Source organism: Takifugu rubripes, chromosome 19 (genome assembly GCF_901000725.2).
Source record: "Takifugu rubripes chromosome 19, fTakRub1.2, whole genome shotgun sequence".
NCBI classification, from domain to species: domain Eukaryota; kingdom Metazoa; phylum Chordata; class Actinopteri; order Tetraodontiformes; family Tetraodontidae; genus Takifugu; species Takifugu rubripes.
The window spans coordinates 8,693,403-8,711,482 of NC_042303.1; the positions used below are offsets into that span (position 1 = coordinate 8,693,403).

An 18,080-nucleotide genomic window follows, 5' to 3' on the forward strand; every position below is an offset into this window, starting at 1 on the left:
CATGAAATACATTATTTTGAATGTCCCAGAGAAGAGGTTTTGGAATTACATCATGTTACACCAATTTATACGACTTTTTTTGAAAATTGTATTTTATGGACTGATCTTGATCTTTAACAGCTGTTGCATCTTACATCACTGTCAACAATCAAACCGACTGCTTCCATTATTAAAATATAGCTTTATTAGTTTTATTAGAACACAGTCACACCACAATTGTAGACAGTGTTATCACACAAAAAACAAATATTTATCCCTCATCCACACTCAATCTTACACTGACACACAGTAAAATTACAAATGATAAACAAATAAACATGAACAAGAAACACTGATATCTTTTTTTGGATTGTGTCTTTTTTAGAAATATAAGAAGTAAAGTGAATCACATGTCTTATCAGGAAACAAAAAAGTGACCAGAACAGATAGGTTTATAAAGGAGAATATCAATCATGACATCATGTGGAAGAAACATGGAAAATGCGCTACTGTTACACAATTAAGACCACAACAATGAAAAAGAAATGTCCTCTGTATGCCCTAATCTTCATTTCCAGTAAATTCATCAGATAATTGCTCCAAATCAACATTGATTCATTATCTGAGTTAAGTGCAGAATGTGTTTTTTACCTGAACAACAGCCAAACCTGTATTAAAGCAATATTACAAGTTGCTATAAAGCATTATTGCAGAACTGGTAATGCAGCATAGGGACAAAAGCTGTTGAACGTTAAAGAGTTAAGAGCTCTAATAGTCGAAGAGACTTGCATATGTAAATAAAGAGCGCTTCATTTGAGGAGCTTAGAGAGCTGAAAAGAAACAAAAGCACAAGACATATAAAACTGCAGGCAGCAGCAAAATTGACTCAGCTAGAAGCAGCATCGAGATTGCACACGGACACCGTCTAAGAGCGCTTCTCTCACGAGCAAATATGTTTCACTTGATATTTGAGTTGGATTCTAATAAATAAAAGGGTCAATAAGAAGTTAATTTTCAGTAAGGACAGAAAACAATGTGACACACAGTTGTTTGGTCCCAGCAACAGGGAAGCACATAAAGCAATCTCGCAGAAACGACACCTTCGTCTTCAGTTGCCTTACTTCAAGCATGTAGATGCATTTCGAAAAAACTACATGGTTATTTCATTTGAAAGTAAATTCCTATACGATATGTTGCTCTGAATAACCTCCTATTTATGTTGCCTGGAATTCCACCAGTGACTAAACCAGTTTTACTAGATGACTTCTACTTCCTAAAGACCGCAAAAGAACAAAGAGAAAAAGTCATTTCTCTTTCAAAAGGGGTGAAACCTGAAACGCGTGAAATGTGAAAAAAGCCTAAAAAGATGAGCGGCTTTCTCAAGTGTTGCATCACTCACTGGCACAGGCATAAAGAAACTAGCTTTAGGCTTTATTGTACCTCCCTGCAGTAGATCAGACTGAACTGTGCATGAGTAGAATACTGATATGGTTAGTCCTAGTTCTCACTGAACTGGGGGAACTCCTTGTATATCTGCTGTATGATTAGTTTATCCATCTGCTTCGCTGTGGCGCTCCCATCATCCTCTGCCGGATCGTCCTCCTCCCTGAGAATCCTCTGCAGCGCCCCCTGCAGGTCAGAGAGACGGTGCTGGTGCTCTAGGTAGTCTGTTGAGCGCATGATGGAGTGCATGAGGGACAGATACTCCATCCTCAGCTTCAAAGGAGGAGGACAAAGACGGGAGATGAAAACAAGGCCTTACAGGAGATCAGGTTTGTTAATAAAAAGACGTTTAAATTAAATGTGCTCAGTCAGACGACAGGTAGGTGGAGCTCACCTTGTCTCCAGGTGAAAGGTCGGATATCTGCCGAACGGCAATGTCAATCATGACCATCATGTCAGTGCGGTAGAAGATGTCTGCGGTCTCTCTGCTGGCAAAGACATCCTGCAAAAACTTGAGGACCGAGTGCGGCGCAGGCGGCGCGTGATTGAACATGCACACGGGGTCGTCTGGACAAAGACGGTTCAGAGTCAGAGCAGATGCAAACGCAGACCGAAAGCAGCGCTACAGGGGAAGTGGCGTTCTTACCGCCCCTGTTCAGGAGCAGCAGCACCTTCTCCGACAGAATCTTGACGTTCTTCTTCCTCAGTTCCTGCATGATGACGTTGCTGCTGGGCGCTGGGTTAAAAGAGAGAACGTGATGATCAGGAAAACTAGAGTAACTAACTGGACCGGCTTCATTCACAAGTGATTCACAGTGCGGAACAACATGGGAGGATCGGTATGGACGTGTTATGCGGCCACGGGCTGCGCTCACCTGTGTGATGCAGGTTAAACGACAAGACGAGATTCAGGAAGATATCAGGAAGTTGCTCTGTGGGATCAGAGGGAAGCCCGTCTTCCACCACACCCAGCAGAAACTCCACAAAAGCAGCATTCAAATGTTCTGAAAGAAGTGGGCACCATCGATCGGACCTCACCCAAACGTTTAATGCTTGCGTTCATTTATTAGCTTGTGTTACGGTTCACGTACCATAGTGATGATATGGCACCTGCTCTCCCATCGAGAAGATCATGGTCAGCACCAACGCTGTGTAACACATCTTCTGGTGTTCTAAGGAAAGGACAAGCAGGCAAAAAGGGTTTATAACAAGGGCGAGTGGAGGGGGAAGACGAGGACCAGGGGGGGAAATATGAAGACTGGCACCTTGTGTGTCCGTCTGCAGATCCCTGGCCAGCTCCATGGGGAGGATGGAGTTGAGCAGGGTGGAGATGAGAGCTGCGTCCAGGCTGCACATCGCCCCAAACACTTTGAGGAGCAGCAGCCGCAGAGACACGCGGTGCTCCTGCGCGGTCCCAGAAAGAAAAGAGAGCAGAGCTGCGGCTTCAAAGACGCTGCCAGTCTGAAAACAGCTCCTCTGAAACCTCACTTGACGGTGATTTTTAACGTTTTACCATCTGATAATACGAAACCAGCGACAGCACGTTCTCGCAGTGGTCGGCCTTGCACATTCTCTTGCACACCTCTGGGTCGGCATCAGTCTGAGGAGGAGAACGTTCACATTTTAGCTGCGACGGCGACGATAATATCGCATCGTATCTGTCATTTCAGAATAAGCCCGGCAGCGGCGGCGGCGGCGGCGTGGCGGACAACAGGGGATTATACGGCCTGTCAAACGGACCCCCGCAGAGAGGCGCGCCCTGATCCGTGCTTTGGCCGGGACAAACGCAGCATGTTTGGCAGCCTGTCGAGCGTCCCGATTCAGGCCGTAGCCTCGCTCTTCAATCTGAAAAGTCGTCTGAGTCCATCTGATCCTATCAAAAATGTCGTCTGACCTCTGGGCGGCTGTTGTGGAAACACGGTTCATCCCAGGAAAGGGGGAGGGCGGGGGTGAGTGAAGCTGCTGTGGATGAATGAGTATTATTATATGTGATATCAGGCGCTGTGTGGTGCGAGTGCCGTTATCTCTGGGTGCTCTGTAAGCACACATTAGTAAGAGGGAGGCTGGCGGCGTGTGACCGGCGCCATACCAGAATCTTGAGCAGCTCTTCCAGGTAGCAGGCGATGAGGGCGTGGTCTTCGTGAAGCGCCCAGCTGCGCTGCTGTGAATCATCCCGGTGACGGGCGAGGTCGCTGAAGATCACCTCCAGCCTCTGTTCGTCGTGACACACCTGACCCCGGGGCAGCGCTGCTCTCAGATCCTACGGAGACGCCAAACAGCATTTAAACCTGACGCACCGGCGCAGCTGAGCAGCTCGCCGCCCGACGCAGGAAGTCGCTCGTTAACCTCAACGTGAAAATGTCTTCTCATATAATAACGTTAATGTAAAAGTACCGGTTAAAGCAACAATCATGTTTTTGGTACATTCACAGCTCTGCGTTAAGCCTTCTAATCCAGTCCTGACCCACTAAAGTGTTAACGCTAATAAAATGAGGGCTAAAATGAGGATTTGCACATCTTTGTTGACTTATGCTCAATTACAGCAGAGGAATATTTGAGCGTTTGCCTTCGCCGACTTCCTGGTTTTCTCCTAATGTGCCTGTTGTGATTCTGGTGCAGAGGGGACGCCCAATGCTGACGGTCATGACACGTCTAAGAGGCTACAGAGGATTTGGGGCTGTTAATGCAGCCCAGGAACAGGAACTGATCGGCGTTTGTCACCCACCAACCGCCCACAGAGACAGAAATGTCAGCAGATGATGTCGCGCTGGGTTTGACACCGTTCAAACCCAGGAAACGGGGTCTATTCGAACGGTCGGCCAGAGCTGGAACGCTACAATGGTGCTGACCTTACTCTCAACCAGGGAGACCAGGACTTGTTCCAGATCGGAGGAGGCCTGAGGCAGGGCCGTCTGCAGATGGCCCACCACCACGCCCACGGCGACTCTGGACAGCTCGTAACTCAAGCCGGTGTTCTTCCGAACCAGCTCGATCAGCTCGGGTCCAATCGTCATGGAAACAGGCTCAGGCTTGGTGGGGCTGCCGGGAGGGCTTTCGGCGACAGACGGGGGCGCTACAGGCCACTCGCTCTCTGCCTGCTCCGCTGGAGCGGCGGGCTGGGGGGGCTGCGGGGCCGGGCTTTTCTTCCCAGGAGCTGGCTGAGCAGGAGAGTGTGGGGGGGGCACATCCTGCGGCGCTGCAGCCGGCTTCACGCGGGATGGTACGGGAGGAGGCGGCGTGCTGGAGACGCTCGGCAGACTGACATCAGAGGAGACGAGGGAGTGGGCGGAGCCTGAGCCCAAGGAGGTGGAGCTGATTGAGAGGGAGGGGGCAGGAGATGGTGGGAGCGAGGACACTCTGGAGGGGACCTCAGGCTCTGCTGGAGAGAGAGAGAAGGGGGAGAGATCTGGTTTCAGAGAGGAGAGTGAAACTGAATGACCCGACTAAGAATAGAGCGTTCATGAAGTCGGCCGGGATAGACCGAAGTCACGGCGCGGCCTCCGGAGCGTCTAACCTGCGCGCAGACTGTTCCGCTGTTTCTCGGGCGGAGGCGGCGTGATGGGAGCGGCCCGCCGAGGCTGAGGGGGCACCTGCGGGGGGGTCAAGCAAGAGGTCAACCCAGCCTAACGGTTTCATCTTCATTTGAACAGTCAGTCCTGAATAATTGCAGATCGTACGTTTTTAGCGACAGAACAGAGCTGTCAAAGGTTAAAACTGGTCAGGTTTTCATTTTGAAACGTGGATGTTTTGGGATTCTTTACTCAGATCTGAAGACGCAGCGTTTTCTGTCGCTTCAGACAGGATCGACCAAAACATTCTCGGTGAACAGGCGACTGTGTTACCTGGTAACAGCCTGGGTCTGCCTGCATATTGTCCATGCTTCCTGATAGTGGCATGCTGCCCTGCCGCCCGTAGTCTCTGCTAAGGCCGTTAGGTGGAGGAGGAGTCTGGCTGAGAGAGATTTCACTGTTTGATGATGGGATGCCTTGTTTGGGACCGGAGGACGTGGAGCTTCGCCGAGCCAAGGTCTCCTTCCTGTGATGGATCAACTTCCTGTAAGACAATACAGTGCAGATGTCTTTAAAAGATTAAACTATCTTTGGGTCATGTTGTGTCTTTTCACTTACTGTAGAACGTCTCTCTGTTCCAGGTTGTATTTCCCACCGTTCTTTAAGGCCACATTGTGGATTCCTTCAATTGCTCGGTCAATAGACTGTAGTACCTCATCCTGCTCTGGAGTCTGCCAAAGACAGAAAACCACAGAATGGCAGAAGTATTTGTTTATTAAAAACGTAATAAGGACTAACCCAACAGAACCGTGGGCATGTGTGGCCTCGGGCAGGAAGAAACTGGGCCAGTTATCTAACAAAAAAATGCATTTTAATCAGTGACAGGCGCTCACTGTGGCCTCACATTCAGACTCACTTATACGCCGCACGTGTGACTAACAAGAGAGCATTCCTGCACTGAGCCTGTTATTTTACCCGCTGCAAGCTGTGACTAGTCGGGGAGACCAGGTACCATCAGTGGAGCACATGTGGGTGTGCCGGAGAAGAGCCACAGTGGAAGGGAGTGCTTATTTATGAAGCAGGGAGAGATGGCATTAAAATGCAGGGGCACACGCAGACTTTTTGTCCTTTTTGTTTGAATCTGTAAGCTCCCATTGCCTAACTTCCATCCATTCACGGCCTTTTACCTCCTTCCTGTCGCAGTGAGCAGCTGCAGTGCAGAAGACCATGTCCCAGCATCCATTCAACCGTAACAATAATTGACATACGCACTTACACGTTCTGCTGTTTTCCTGACAATAATCAGCTGTGAGCTTCAACCTGGCCTAAACAGCAGTGCACAGCACAGTTACACTGGATCTGTCTCTCCGGATCGGATCATTTCTGTCTTTAATGCTGCCACAATTTCACTAGATTATCCACCGAGCTGGCGGGGCGACATGCTGCCGACATGCTGAGTTCAAAGGGGGTAGAAATGTAACGTTTACCTTTATTTTTTCGATATAGGAGGCTGGAATGTAGCCGGTCTCCCCTGAGCTGCAGCGGGACCCCAGCCACCAGTGTTTGTTGCTCCTCTCCAGGATTAGGAAGCTTTCTCCGGCTGCGAAGTGCAGCGAGTTGGGCTCCGTGGAACGGAAGGCGTACAGAGACCGGTACATGTCGTCACTTTAAAACGCCAAAATGAGCAAAAACGGTACGAGAGACGGTCCTGGAATTTAAGGAGGGTCCAAGTGGAAATCTATACTCAGCTGGAGGTGCTTTAAAGCGGCCGTGAACGCATGGCCCAGGAGGATCACTGCCGACTGTTTACAATGAAGCTGCGATCATCTGACCTATGAGTGGTGCCACAGAAGCCCACAAGGGGGCGCTTGTGCACGTTAACACGCCCCCCAGGCATTTTAATCAAATGTCGAGCTGGCGGAGTCCCGAACTCATAAAAAAATAAAGAGTGTGTCTGATCCGGCTTTTCTTAGTTTATTGAATATTGCATTTTAGAACAAATTCATTGGAACCTATACTTAATTTTAGTATAACACCTTTTCGATTGTAGATCTTGCTTGTAGCGTTGGAGCAGGTATCACTTCTAGTACTAATTAAGTTGATTTTTTTTATCAGGAGCTTTTGCCTCTTGAAATACATGACCATTCTAAAGTGTGAAAACGGAATAAAGATCTTGAGACTAAAAGCATTTTAAAACTGTTTTCCTTTCACGTTACCCAACAGCGGAAGCAGCTGGTGTTACACAGAATTGTTTCCCCCTGTCATGTCGCCGGTTAACATGGCGAGTGCAGTGTGCAGAAGATTTCTCCTTCAGAGATCAACCCATGGTTTTCTTTTGTCTTCCAGGGCAAAGCCCATTTTCTTTAGGTATGTTAGTATTTCATTATTCTTTATTTTCTGTGTTAATATTTTTGATAATACATCGGATTATTTTGACATCGCTCCAAAAAGGATCACATTAGACATCACAAACTTAAGCTTTCATTTTGTTCAGTAGTATGTTTAAAAATAAAGTTTTCTGGAACTAACAAAACCGTATTATACATACATTACGGCCTGGTCCTGCCCAAGAGTTCTTCCTGTTAAATGGTTTTTCCTTGCCACTGTTGCTTGTTGGGGGTCAGCTTCAAAGAGACTAGACTCTAGAGACAATTTTATAAATTATAGACGTAATTATAGACGTTATATGAATAAACACGAATTGATATCTATCCCCCATTATGCGTTTGTGTGAGGGTTTGTATCATACGGATTGTTTGTAAAAATACTGACATTGAAGAATTTGCTGTCATTATGACTTGCAAAAATACACCTGGTTTTGGAATTTTAATAAATCATTCCTGTGTCGTTTTTGTTTTATTGATAGTATTTGGAGTGTAATGTGGTATTCCAAGTGTTATTTTTCCACTTATTCAGATTCAGATCCTTTATTGTCCCACACGGGGAAATTTACACCACACGGGGAAATTTATGGATCCACACTAGACAATACCACGTGACCATTGTTTTTGTATTGGTTGTTTTTCATCTGTTGTTCACCAAAAATGAATTAATTTTCCTTCTCTGCACCCGCAAACACCTTGGAAGTGTTGATCTTCATCAGAGGACATCTTTGGCTCCATCTAGTGGAGAAATAAACACTGTCCCCTCCACACTACAGTTAACATACTTCACATTTATAACAGAGCAAAATGTTAGAAGCATCGATTTTGTGTCAAACACACAACAGTGTCTTGGCTGTCTCATCTCTACGGAAACAGCCCTGAAGCTTTTAACTCTTAGCCCTTCCAGTAAGTTGGCATTAGACTTTTGGCTTTAAACTTGGGCCATATGGCACAGTGACGAGGAGTGACGATAATAGCTGTATCTTGCAGAAAACAATCAATCATAATTAATGCCTGTATTAAATAATCAAATGCACATGTGTTGTTGCCTGTAGTAACTTGTTCTCTTATTTTTCAGTCCATCTTTTACTCGTGGACACAGACTGGGTCCCAGTGACGATGAGATGTACCAGCGTACAACAGTCACCATCATGCAGAAGGAGCAGGACAACAGGATCCTGATCCAAAGCTACAGTCCTCAAGGCTTTAATATTGATGGAAACAGGGTGTTTGGACCCTGTGCTTTGCTGCCTCCTGCTATCCTTCAGTGGAAGGTGAGATTATGGCCCAAACAGCTACATATCTGAAGTGTCATTTGCTGCTTTTATTTTCAATTTTAATATTCACATCTTTCTCCCCTGCAGGTTGGTACTTACAAAGACATCACAGAAGAAAGTCTCTCTCTGTTCCACATGCTTGAACCAAAAATAGGTAACAAAAACAAAGAGCTCCCACATTTTGGGTCATTCTGCGATGCTCACTGGTTCCTTTTTTTCCGTGCAGAGATTCTGGTGCTGGGCACGGGTGCAAAGGTGGAACGAATTAATCCCACGGTGCTCGCTATGCTCAAGAAGAAAGGCATCGCCGTGGAGATTCAGGACACGGTAAATGCAACCTGGTGTTTCCCTGTAGTAGAGTGTCCGCCCTCCTCTAGCAGAACAACCAGATGTGAAAGACAAGAACATTTCCTCCACTCTTGTGCTGAACTCATTCATCTTTCACCTCATCTTTGCAGCCAAATGCATGTGCAACCTTCAACTTCCTGACAAGTGAGCGAAGAGTGGCAGCTGCAGCCCTGATCCCCCCGCAGGTCAGCACGGCGCTGGACTTGATGAGGGAATAAGAGACGATAAGTCCTTACAGACATTAGAGGGTGGAGGTTCATACGTGACCAAGGGGCCGGTGGGATCGCTGCCGTGCTGCTCCTAAAGGAACTGAACCACATCCAGCCCTCCAGGAACAATCGCCGTTTCTGTCTGAACTCTGAGGATAAAGCTGCTGAACGTCACCAGTGTCGGGGACGCCCAAGATCCAGACCAAAATACTGAGCTGTATTCTGATGTGCTGCATCAGTGCTTTGCAGTCACATGACCTCTCGAGTTGACCTGGTTGACTTCTTAATGGGAACCTAAGTGAAAAATAACCCTACTCGCGCCTCCAATTAGAAGCAGGGTTTCGTTCGACTCGACTGGCCTCATAATGGTGCAGTGTAGCCAACCAGTCCCTTTAGCAAAGACGAGGAAGTCGCGGATGAAAAGTTACACATTTTACAGCATGTTTACGCAGCAGCAAGTTCCATCCATTAAAGGAGCATTATGTCGCACTGAAGCGCTGACTCAGCACCCACCAATCAGCAAACAGCATCTCTGTGTTTGGGAGCCAGATGCAAGAGACTGGAAACTATGACCATGGGTGCGGATTAGTTTGGTTGTTTGTTCAAATAAAACCTGTTCTGTGGAAACGCGTCTTGAATCTTGTGCCGTTGTCTGCTTCATCCGTCCTCACCCTCCGTAACAGTAACCTGAATCTAATGTAAAGCAAATGTGTCCCACAACAAGTCTGTTGAGTATTTATTCATTCAAAACACTCAGATTTAAGGTGTCTGTTTAAACATGTTCCAGCACTCAGTGAAGTGTGAGTGACGACTGTCCTTCAGTTAATCTCCCCCCCCTCCAGAGGCACAGCTGAAAAACATGACATTGATCAGTGTCGCTGTCCTTCACACATAAGCTCCACAAAGGAGGGAGTCAAATCCTCTGCACAGCACTGTGATTCATATCTAATTATCTGTCTGTGCGCCACATGTCCACCCTGATCAAGTTTAAACCCCTGCTCTCACATGCTTGGTTCGGATCTCCGGGTGGAATTTAAAACAAACAGAAAAAACCCCAGCGTTTCCCATCTCATCCAAAGTCATTAAAATCCCCTTGATTACTTTTAACGGTGATGAATTTACAGACATGTGTACGAAGTCATGATTTCCAGGAGCTTTACTGTCACTCAGGATTTCACTTTGGCAATGTGGTCAACGCACAAAGCTGCATCTGGCTCTGAACTATTGCATATCACCCATAATGAGACTATTACACCTCAGCGCTGCCGCATGGCTCCTTCATCTACGCTGGACACGTCACAAACAGGATTCAGTCAATCTGGAACAGGCAGGTTTACATCACACAGCCTCCGACGTGTGCCATTATCAACCTTCCAGCTGTTCCAGATGCCTTCTATCGGGAGTCCTCATCCGAATTGTGCGACTGGTGTCTTTTCGCCCCCCTGAAGCAGAGCTCGGCTCCTGTGATCCGCCGGTACATATCTTTAATGTCTTCACACTCGGCCTCAAAGTGGTTCGTGGCGTCATACGAGCGGGACACAAATATCTGGGGAGGATGCAGGAAAAGGCTGAAGACAACAAAACTAAGCTGTGTTTGTTTTTCTTCAGAAAACATCATTACCTGGCTCCTCTTCCCATCATCGTTGGGTACCAGCAGGTGCCGGACTGACACGAATCTAGAGTTGAGATGAGGAGACGTCCATGAAATGTCATTTTAAAACATGACGAGGTCGATTTTGATCTGACGTGTTACCAACTTTTGCATGATGGGCTCCAGAAGCTCCAGCGCTGGCTGCACTTCTCTCTCCGGGTTGCCGGTTTCTGCCGCGGTGCTCACCGTGGCGATGTAAACGCCGTCTGCCGCCACGTTGTGGGCACCCGACACCACCGATATGTAGATGTCTGCATTGAGGAGGGGTTAAAGGTCAAATTCCACCTGGTAAATATGCTCACTTGTGCTGAAAGAAAGACCTGATTTCCTGTTGGCTTGCGTATGAGGGATGATGATTTGACAGGATTGGGCCTCGTGGGTGTTTTTAACTGGGTGATTCAGTAAGCAGATGACTCTGATCACACGGCCCACCTTCCTGACGCGATTAGGAACATATTTTGGATCGCAGATGAGTTGTTTGCAGAGGAACAGCTGTGTGGAGGGCAAAGAGAGAATCCCTTTATTTTAGAACGACTTTCCTTTAAAGGTGTTTACGCTAACAGCTGCTTTTGAACATCTGCTCAATATTCAACTTTTATTCCACATCGTTGTTATTATTATTTCCTCCATCTGTCTTTGTGTTCTCTTGCCTTCCCATCAGACCTCACAGCCTTCACTCTGCCGTTGTCCATCACGACCTCATTCACGGCTCTGTTCAGCAGGAAGGTCCCCCCGTACTCCGCGTTCAGCCTGGAACACAAAGGTTGGCTCCCGTCAAACAACAAGCATGACGACGATCTCGCAGAGCTGTTCCAAACAGCAGCCGTCAATCCTCAACCTGGCGAATCCCTGGGGCAGCTCTCCCATCCCATACACAGGGTAGATGTATGGACTGGCGCTGTGGCGAGACAGGGACTCGGAGTACAGCTTGATCCGGTTAATAGTTTCCAAAAACGGCTGGTCCAGGTAACTGCAGGGTCACATTGTGAATGAGAACAGACGGGTTAATTCTCAGAGGATCACCGGCTCTTCTGTGAGACGGCGTGGCTGACCTGTCACTGCTGTGTAAGGCGATGGCGTGACCCGTGAACTCCATGGCGTCTAGTCCCAGGTCGAAGTGGCTGAAGAGGTCTCGCACGCTCATGCTGTTGGGATCCATGTCCTGGTAGGTGCCTGGGTTTCTCACATCAAAGTTGAGGGCGAAGAGAAGCAGCTTCCTGAACCTTCTCCTGTCGAACATCCCCATCAGATCTAAAACACACGTGCATCTTACGGTTTAGTTGACTCAGAAACGAGCGTGGGGGGTGGGGGGTGGGGGGTGGGGGGGGGCTCTTAAAGTGCCGTCTTCATCACCTGAAGCATGCGCTTCCTCTTCTGTTCCAGGAACTTTGTGCACTTTGCCTCCCTTGTATACATAACTGCCTTGGATGACTTTAAAATCCACATATCGAGTCACCTCAGTGTGCACCAATATTTTCACCAGCTCACCTAATTCAAACATGTGTAGAAGAAACATTCAATGTGTTTCGACTAATGATGAGACGTCACACAATCATAACGATAACCAGCACTATGAGCTCACCGCTGGCCAGAAAGAATTTGGGAATCAGGTCAATGTTCCACTCTTTCCCACGGCCCAGTGGCTCAGCAGGGCGTGGAACCTTAAACCTCTTGTACAGCTGTACGCCACAACAACAGCACGGACTAAATTAGTGCAAGCTTAGTGAAAGGCAGCGCGTGTGCACGCAGATGTCTGCTCAGAAGGTGTGTGTAAAAACAGACCTGTTCAAGGGGGGAAATGGATGCACTCTCTCCTCCATAATAGCTGTTCCTGTCGATGTGGAGCACCTTCTTTCCATTTAGAGACATTAGACCTGACAAAATACATTCCTGAGACAGAGAGGGAATCAACACTTAATGATAAATAACATCAAGATGACAACCCAATGTTGGAACTCTCTTAAATCAGGCAAGAGAAGCTTCATATAAATGAGCTGTATGCACACCCCCCACCCAGCAACATATTATTATGACTGTGAACACAACTGGCAATGAGTAATTAAGCAAACTGTAAAAACAACAACACACAAAAGTCTCTTAATGCGAATGTTATTAAGACAATGGTAGTAATTGTGAGTGACGGTTCACTTTTGGGAATATGTAAATAAGCTTTCGGTATTTCTGGACAGCACCAATATAACATCAAGAGAATACATAAACAATCTAATACTTAGCAAGAAAAAATATTTAAATGAGAACAGAAGTTGTGGTTATGACTCGACTTTGCAAATGAATTTCAGACTCAAATCACAGCAGGAAATATCAAGCCTTGTGTTCTGTGCCTCTTCCACTCCAGTCCACATAGAGAAAAGAACTGTCTTACCTTGATTCCAGTTCCAAGCACAATAATATCATATTCCTGCATCCTGGCAGATTGTTTACTTGAGTTCAGCGCTGTCAGAGATTGACAGTGTTCTGTCGAATTTTTATCTTAATTTTCAAATGTAACTAACTGCAATATGATGAAAGTGTGTGTCTAGTAAAGGTGCATATTTGAAATAGGTTTGATGATACGCATTAATTGCCTTGTGTTCGACTTTGCCATAATCCTCTTAAGGCTTTGTGTGTGTGTGTGTGTGTGTGTGTGTGTGTGTGTGTGGTGTCGTCCTGTGAACTAAATCGCGTATCAACTTGGCTCTTAGGAAATTAACTATAAATCCGACGTATTAATTGATCATAAACTTTTTAAATCAATTTTGCTGTATCTGCTTAGTTTTGTGTAGTGCTGGACAACACTTGTTTGCAAGAAATTATCCAGTTACTGAAGAATGAAGGGTATCTTTTACGTGAATTTTACGTGCGATTTTCTTTTCGAATGTACAAGTTTAGTTATTTTTAATTGGTGAAATAGAGGGTCAGACAAATTATAAATTTAAAAGTGAATGTATAGACATGATCGTTTAAAACGTGCCGATCAGGAAAAAAAAACTTTATTACCCATAGTACCGTTATGTCCAGGTTGCACTACATCAGGTAGTATTGCGATTGTTGACGTTACCTGGACATTCACGTAGCGGTAGTAATTGTATCATTAGCTGTCTCCGCCTGACTGGTGAATCGGGTCTCAGCTGTTTTTGACTGAAACGTCATCATTGTGACGTATGAAGCTCAACGCTTCAAGTTCCGGTGTTTCCTCCTCTGCAGTTCTTCCGCCAGGTAGTTTGGGGAGAAAAAAATAAAGAAATGTCTTCTGCACAGACAGTAAGTGATAACGTTTAGGTTGTATATGCGCTTATCTTAGTTCACTGGTCCAGGAATTCTGTTATTTTAGTTTTTTTAAAATGTTTTTCTCGTAGCATTAGTTGCCGCCCATTTTCCTACAAAGTAGTGTATATTAGCCTTTCCGCGCTGCGCGAAAGGTTTATGAGACAGTTCATTAAATCTGATTAAAAAATATCTCCTAAGATGTTGAAACATATTGATCACCAAGAAGAGTTTTGCTATTCACCAGGACAAAGATACTGAGGGGGAAAAAATGGCACGGAACAAAAGGGGCGTGACAGATGTTCACACCCGGTTTTGTTTTCTTCTGGGATTTTCCACTCGTTTAACTCTCACTATATTATGGTTTGCAAGCAATACTCTTTATAATAAAATAAAGACGTACTGTACCTAAAATATTCAATATTCGGCAGTGTTTGTACCCAATCCCACAAAACGGCAGAAAGTTTCACAATAAATATTTATTGATGTTGCAGACATTTTACTGTATTTACTTTGTGTGTCCTCACTAGTTTTCAGGTAAAAATCCAAACAAGCACACCCGTGTGTCTGTGAAGGCCAATCCAGGATTTCTGGAGAGATTAAGTGAATCTGCTGGAGGAACTTTTGTTGGCATTATTCTGTTTTTTCTCTCATTATATGTTCTCTTCACCAATGAGGTAAAGATAAAAACATACAAGCTGTGGAAACGCTTTTAACAATGAACATTATCTCAGAGCCACAGTTTCTCCACTCGGAGGCAACTGGGCTTCTTTTAGGTTTTGAGAAGTTAATGACTTTCTGTGTCTGTTTTAGGGACGTGCTCTGCAAACCACATCCTCTCTCAATGAGGGTCTTTCTAAGGTCGTGTCTTTGGGTTCTTTCTCCAACCTTGACCCACAGAACAACAATCATTTAGTTCATCTTTTTGCACAGCTGAAAACCGCACAGGTGGATTTTACTTTTATTTTGATATTGAATGTTGTTCAAACACATTAAAAAATAATCCTCATTTATTGAAAGGGAAATTCCAAATTAAAGCTTGTTTCACTTAACTCATTTCATTATTTGGCAGCCTCTCCATGATCCCAACTACAAAGTTGTGGTTCAGGCAGTGAAGCTGAAGAGGCATGTTGAGATGTATCAGTGGGTGGAGCAACAGGAGAGCAAGTAAGTCACTCAGCGTCCAGTTTGTCATTAAGGTGGTTTTACAGATTCAAAATGGTTGTGGACTCAGTGAAGTGCTTGAAGAATGATCCGTAAAAACAAAGTTCAAATGTTCTAGCATAAAGTAAATAAGCACTACTAGAATTGTGAATGGTGATCAAAGCCTTGTGAAGAAGTAACACGTTTGTTTTAGGCGGAACACTAAAATTAGGAGGTGATATGACAACCAGCAACTGTCTGTGACGAAAATAACTTGAAACCAAATTTTAATGAAAATTACAGGAAATGTTGATAGTGGGCCACAAGACTGATGATTCCATTTTGGGGATGTTCCAGAATCTGAAGGGAATTTAATCATCCAAAGATCGAACATATTTGGCTTTACTCATAAAGCAACCTATGTTACTATGTTATGTAACCTTGTATCACTCCTGCCTATACGTGCTATACTGAGTGTAAGTCCTAATATGCAGGGAAATGAGCTGCATGACAGAGGCCTACACTCTCCAAATACCTTTTCTTTTTATGTCTAGTTAATTCAACATTTGTGACCAGTTTGAATTTGAATTCCAGAGATTACCAAGAGGGGGGTGAGACTAAAACTGAGACGACATACACCTATAGTGAGTCCTTTTATCCTTTTGCTTCTCTTTTAATTATAGACAACCTATTGACATATTTTAAAATATCTATTTTCATCCTATAATGGTGCATATTCTCTCCTGCTGCCCTAATTAGATTCATATAACGATGTACTTTCTCAATTATTTTACACTTTAGTAATTGCCATCACTTTGGGTGAATGAATCGTTTTGATCTGCATTCCTTTAGACACCGAGTGGAAATCGGAGTTGATCAACAGTCGCAATTTTGATAAGGAAATTGGTCACCAGAATCCAAGGTAAGATTGCTCTTTTACTGTCATGAAGCGCTTCTACTCAGCCCAGGTTTAATGTGTCTGTTTCTCAGCGCCATGGCAGTTGAGAGTGTGACCGTTGTGGCTCCTGAAGTCCGCGTCGGACCTTTCGTTCTGTCAAAAGGTATCTGAAGTAAATAGTGGATCTTCAAATCAGCAAGGAAGAATCGGAGGTGATTGTTTGGTTCTGCACAGGTTTGGTGGAACAGATTAATAATTTCCAGACCCTGAGCTTGAAGGATTTTCCTGCTGCTAACTTGGAGCCATTTCTCAGCATTGATGACGACTATTTCTACCACACGGAACATCCGCGCAGGCCAGAGGTGAGCAGTGAGAGGTTGAGGGTCCTGCATACGTTACCCTGAGAAGCCTGAACTCTTATTGTTCTCTCATCAGGTCGGAGACGTGCGCGTGAGGTTCTCCTTTGCTGGCCTGAGTGACGAGACAGCTCACCTTGGCCCGCCTCAAACCGTGAGTGTTTCAGAGGATCAGTTGCAATAATTGTATTCTTTTAACAGATAAAAACCCAGCAGGTTGACTCATCTGCTTCAGTTGTATAAATACTATAAATTCTCCTCAGGTTAGTATTGTGGCCATGCAGAGAGGAGAGCAGCTGGGGCCTTTTAAAACCAAGTCTGGAAATACTCTGGAGATCCTGTACTTGGGGGAACTCACCGCTGAGGTCTGAGAACTGATCATGATTGGCTGATTCCAAATGTTTGCAGTTGTGTTGGATGTTTTCCGTTACCTAACCAGCGTTTGTGTTGTTTCCCGTAGGAGGTGTTTGCCAAAGAACATCAACATAACAGTATGAAGACCTGGGGACTGAGGGCCGCAGGCTGGGTCCTCATGTTCCTGAGCATTCAGCTCATCATGCGCATCATCTACACGCTGGGTAAATATTGATCCTCTCCGATGACGGAGGTCCTGCTGGTCTTGACGTTCTCTGCTCCCTGCCTGCAGTGGACTGGGTTCCCCTTCTGAGAGAGCTGGTGTCCGTGGGGCTGAAGCTCTTCGCCCTGTGCGTGTCTTGCTCCCTGTCTCTCCTCACCATCGCAGCGGGCTGGCTCTTTTACCGTCCACTGGTGGCTGCGGCTCTGGCGGCACTCGCTCTGGTCCCGGTGTTCCTGGCCCGCACAAGACTTCCGGCCAAAAAGAACGAGTGACTGTTTAAGAGGGAACGGTGCCTCGCGGGGGTCTGGGACATGTGAGCAGAGGGGTTGGCCAGCGTTGTCCAGCACGACACAAAACTAAATCTACTGTTCTGTTGTCTGAAGTCAGAGAGGAGAGAGTCTGGTGTTCTAGTGTCCCACCAAAGCTCATTGATCTGGACCTCCTAAAATGCCTGAAGGAAAACTTTTCAATTTTGATCTGATACAATGAGTGTTTTTCCAGCACATCACTCTTTTAAAATGCCAAAGATCTGTGGATTGCAGTATTGTTAAAGAAATGTTGTTGCACTTGTAAATATGTCTGTCATGAAGGTCCAAATTGCAAATCATAGTCCTTGAGTCCAGTCCTGTCTTCCCCTTTCCTTGGTGTGATAAATACAGGAATTCATGGTTTTCTGCTCCTTTTGTCCTCTGTCGGGTGTTTCTGGGTTCATTTTTGAGCACTCCTTAACCAAATCTGTGCGTTTCGAATCAGGTCTTAGAGATTTGCTTCTTCAACACATTCCACACATTCTTCAGTTCAGCTCCAGATTTTGGGACGATCAGCAATCCTTCTGGTCTGATTACGGTAATCGCGGCTCTCTCGGAACAGTTGGCTGCACCCAGGATCCAACCTTCTGACCGACAACTCATGACACCACCGTGACTTTCCAGTTTTCAGATCAATACTGAGATCTTTGAGCCTATACGAAGCATTTGTGTCTCATGTGAGACTCAAATGCACTTTGACAGCTTCTGTGGCACCAGATTGAGCGATACTGTTA

At 45.7% G+C, this 18,080-nt stretch overlaps 4 protein-coding genes across 9 annotated transcripts; 2 read left to right on the plus strand and 2 right to left on the minus strand.

Moving 5' to 3' along the window:
* Positions 1–161: 161 nt before the first annotated feature.
* nckipsd (NCK interacting protein with SH3 domain) lies at positions 162–7,014 on the minus strand. 3 transcript variants are annotated; one of them, XM_011613837.2, is made up of 13 exons: positions 6,419–7,014; positions 5,550–5,662; positions 5,265–5,475; positions 4,937–5,012; positions 4,272–4,798; positions 3,512–3,682; positions 2,936–3,022; positions 2,688–2,826; positions 2,514–2,594; positions 2,298–2,426; positions 2,069–2,158; positions 1,817–1,989; positions 162–1,695 (listed from the first exon to the last, which is right to left on the minus strand). In XM_011613837.2, the coding sequence occupies exons 1-13, from the start codon at positions 6,587–6,589 to the stop codon at positions 1,477–1,479; spliced, it is 2,187 nt and encodes a 728-aa protein (XP_011612139.1). In that variant the 5' UTR covers positions 6,590–7,014; the 3' UTR covers positions 162–1,476. The 3 variants fall into 3 exon arrangements, with proteins under 3 accessions (XP_011612139.1, XP_011612138.1, XP_029682389.1); XM_011613836.2 differs by having other exon boundaries at positions 4,272–4,801; XM_029826529.1 differs by having other exon boundaries at positions 1,503–1,646; positions 4,272–4,801.
* Positions 7,015–7,150: 136 nt separating this feature from the next.
* On the plus strand, positions 7,151–9,783 carry ndufaf3 (NADH:ubiquinone oxidoreductase complex assembly factor). The gene is made up of 5 exons (XM_011613839.2): positions 7,151–7,298; positions 8,394–8,589; positions 8,680–8,746; positions 8,819–8,919; positions 9,051–9,783. Exons 1-5 carry the CDS (start codon positions 7,195–7,197, stop codon positions 9,156–9,158), a joined length of 576 nt encoding a protein of 191 aa, XP_011612141.1. The 5' UTR covers positions 7,151–7,194; the 3' UTR covers positions 9,159–9,783.
* A 136-nt stretch (positions 9,784–9,919) lies between these two features.
* LOC101068640 (rab GDP dissociation inhibitor beta) lies at positions 9,920–13,994 on the minus strand. 4 transcript variants are annotated; one of them, XM_029826535.1, is made up of 12 exons: positions 13,798–13,866; positions 13,184–13,254; positions 12,583–12,690; positions 12,383–12,479; positions 12,154–12,288; positions 11,853–12,051; positions 11,639–11,770; positions 11,451–11,550; positions 11,121–11,292; positions 10,907–11,051; positions 10,771–10,825; positions 9,920–10,695 (listed from the first exon to the last, which is right to left on the minus strand). In XM_029826535.1, exons 1-12 carry the CDS (start codon positions 13,799–13,801, stop codon positions 10,543–10,545), a joined length of 1,371 nt encoding a protein of 456 aa, XP_029682395.1. In that variant the 5' UTR covers positions 13,802–13,866; the 3' UTR covers positions 9,920–10,542. The 4 variants fall into 4 exon arrangements, with proteins under 4 accessions (XP_029682395.1, XP_029682396.1, XP_011612142.2 ...); XM_029826536.1 differs by lacking the exon at positions 13,184–13,254 and having other exon boundaries at positions 13,859–13,994; XM_011613840.2 differs by lacking the exon at positions 13,184–13,254 and having other exon boundaries at positions 13,798–13,888.
* Positions 13,945–17,709, plus strand: LOC101075924 (transmembrane protein 43). Its single transcript, XM_003973228.3, has 12 exons — positions 13,945–14,061; positions 14,595–14,741; positions 14,878–15,012; positions 15,137–15,231; positions 15,802–15,851; positions 16,060–16,129; positions 16,198–16,268; positions 16,340–16,467; positions 16,541–16,615; positions 16,725–16,826; positions 16,922–17,039; positions 17,108–17,709. Exons 1-12 carry the CDS (start codon positions 14,044–14,046, stop codon positions 17,308–17,310), a joined length of 1,212 nt encoding a protein of 403 aa, XP_003973277.2. The 5' UTR covers positions 13,945–14,043; the 3' UTR covers positions 17,311–17,709.
* The last annotated feature ends 371 nt before the right edge of the window (positions 17,710–18,080 follow it).

Bases quoted from the DNA above. Each gene is read 5' to 3' on its own strand.
- nckipsd (XM_011613836.2), bottom strand. From the start codon at position 6,589: ATGTACCGGTCTCTGTACGCCTTCCGTTCCACGGAGCCCAACTCGCTG. The intron at 5,013-5,264 runs GTAACACAGTCG...ACCCCCCCGCAG, and splicing joins CAGACCCAGGCTGTTACCAG to GTGCCCCCTCAGCCTCGGCG. The intron at 3,683-4,271 runs GTCAGCACCATT...GCGTCTCCGTAG, and splicing joins TCTCCCTGGTTGAGAGTAAG to GATCTGAGAGCAGCGCTGCC.
- ndufaf3 (XM_011613839.2), top strand. From the start codon at position 7,195: ATGTCGCCGGTTAACATGGCGAGTGCAGTGTGCAGAAGATTTCTCCTT. The intron at 7,299-8,393 runs GTATGTTAGTAT...CTTATTTTTCAG, and splicing joins GCAAAGCCCATTTTCTTTAG to TCCATCTTTTACTCGTGGAC. The intron at 8,590-8,679 runs GTGAGATTATGG...TCTCCCCTGCAG, and splicing joins CTGCTATCCTTCAGTGGAAG to GTTGGTACTTACAAAGACAT.
- LOC101068640 (XM_029826535.1), bottom strand. The intron at 12,052-12,153 runs GTGATGAAGACG...CGTGTGTTTTAG, and splicing joins AGAGGAAGCGCATGCTTCAG to ATCTGATGGGGATGTTCGAC. The intron at 11,052-11,120 runs GTCTTTCTTTCA...TCCTCAATGCAG, and splicing joins GCAAGCCAACAGGAAATCAG to ACATCTACATATCGGTGGTG.
- LOC101075924 (XM_003973228.3), top strand. The intron at 14,742-14,877 runs GTAAAGATAAAA...TGTCTGTTTTAG, and splicing joins ATGTTCTCTTCACCAATGAG to GGACGTGCTCTGCAAACCAC. The intron at 16,468-16,540 runs GTGAGCAGTGAG...TTCTCTCATCAG, and splicing joins AACATCCGCGCAGGCCAGAG to GTCGGAGACGTGCGCGTGAG.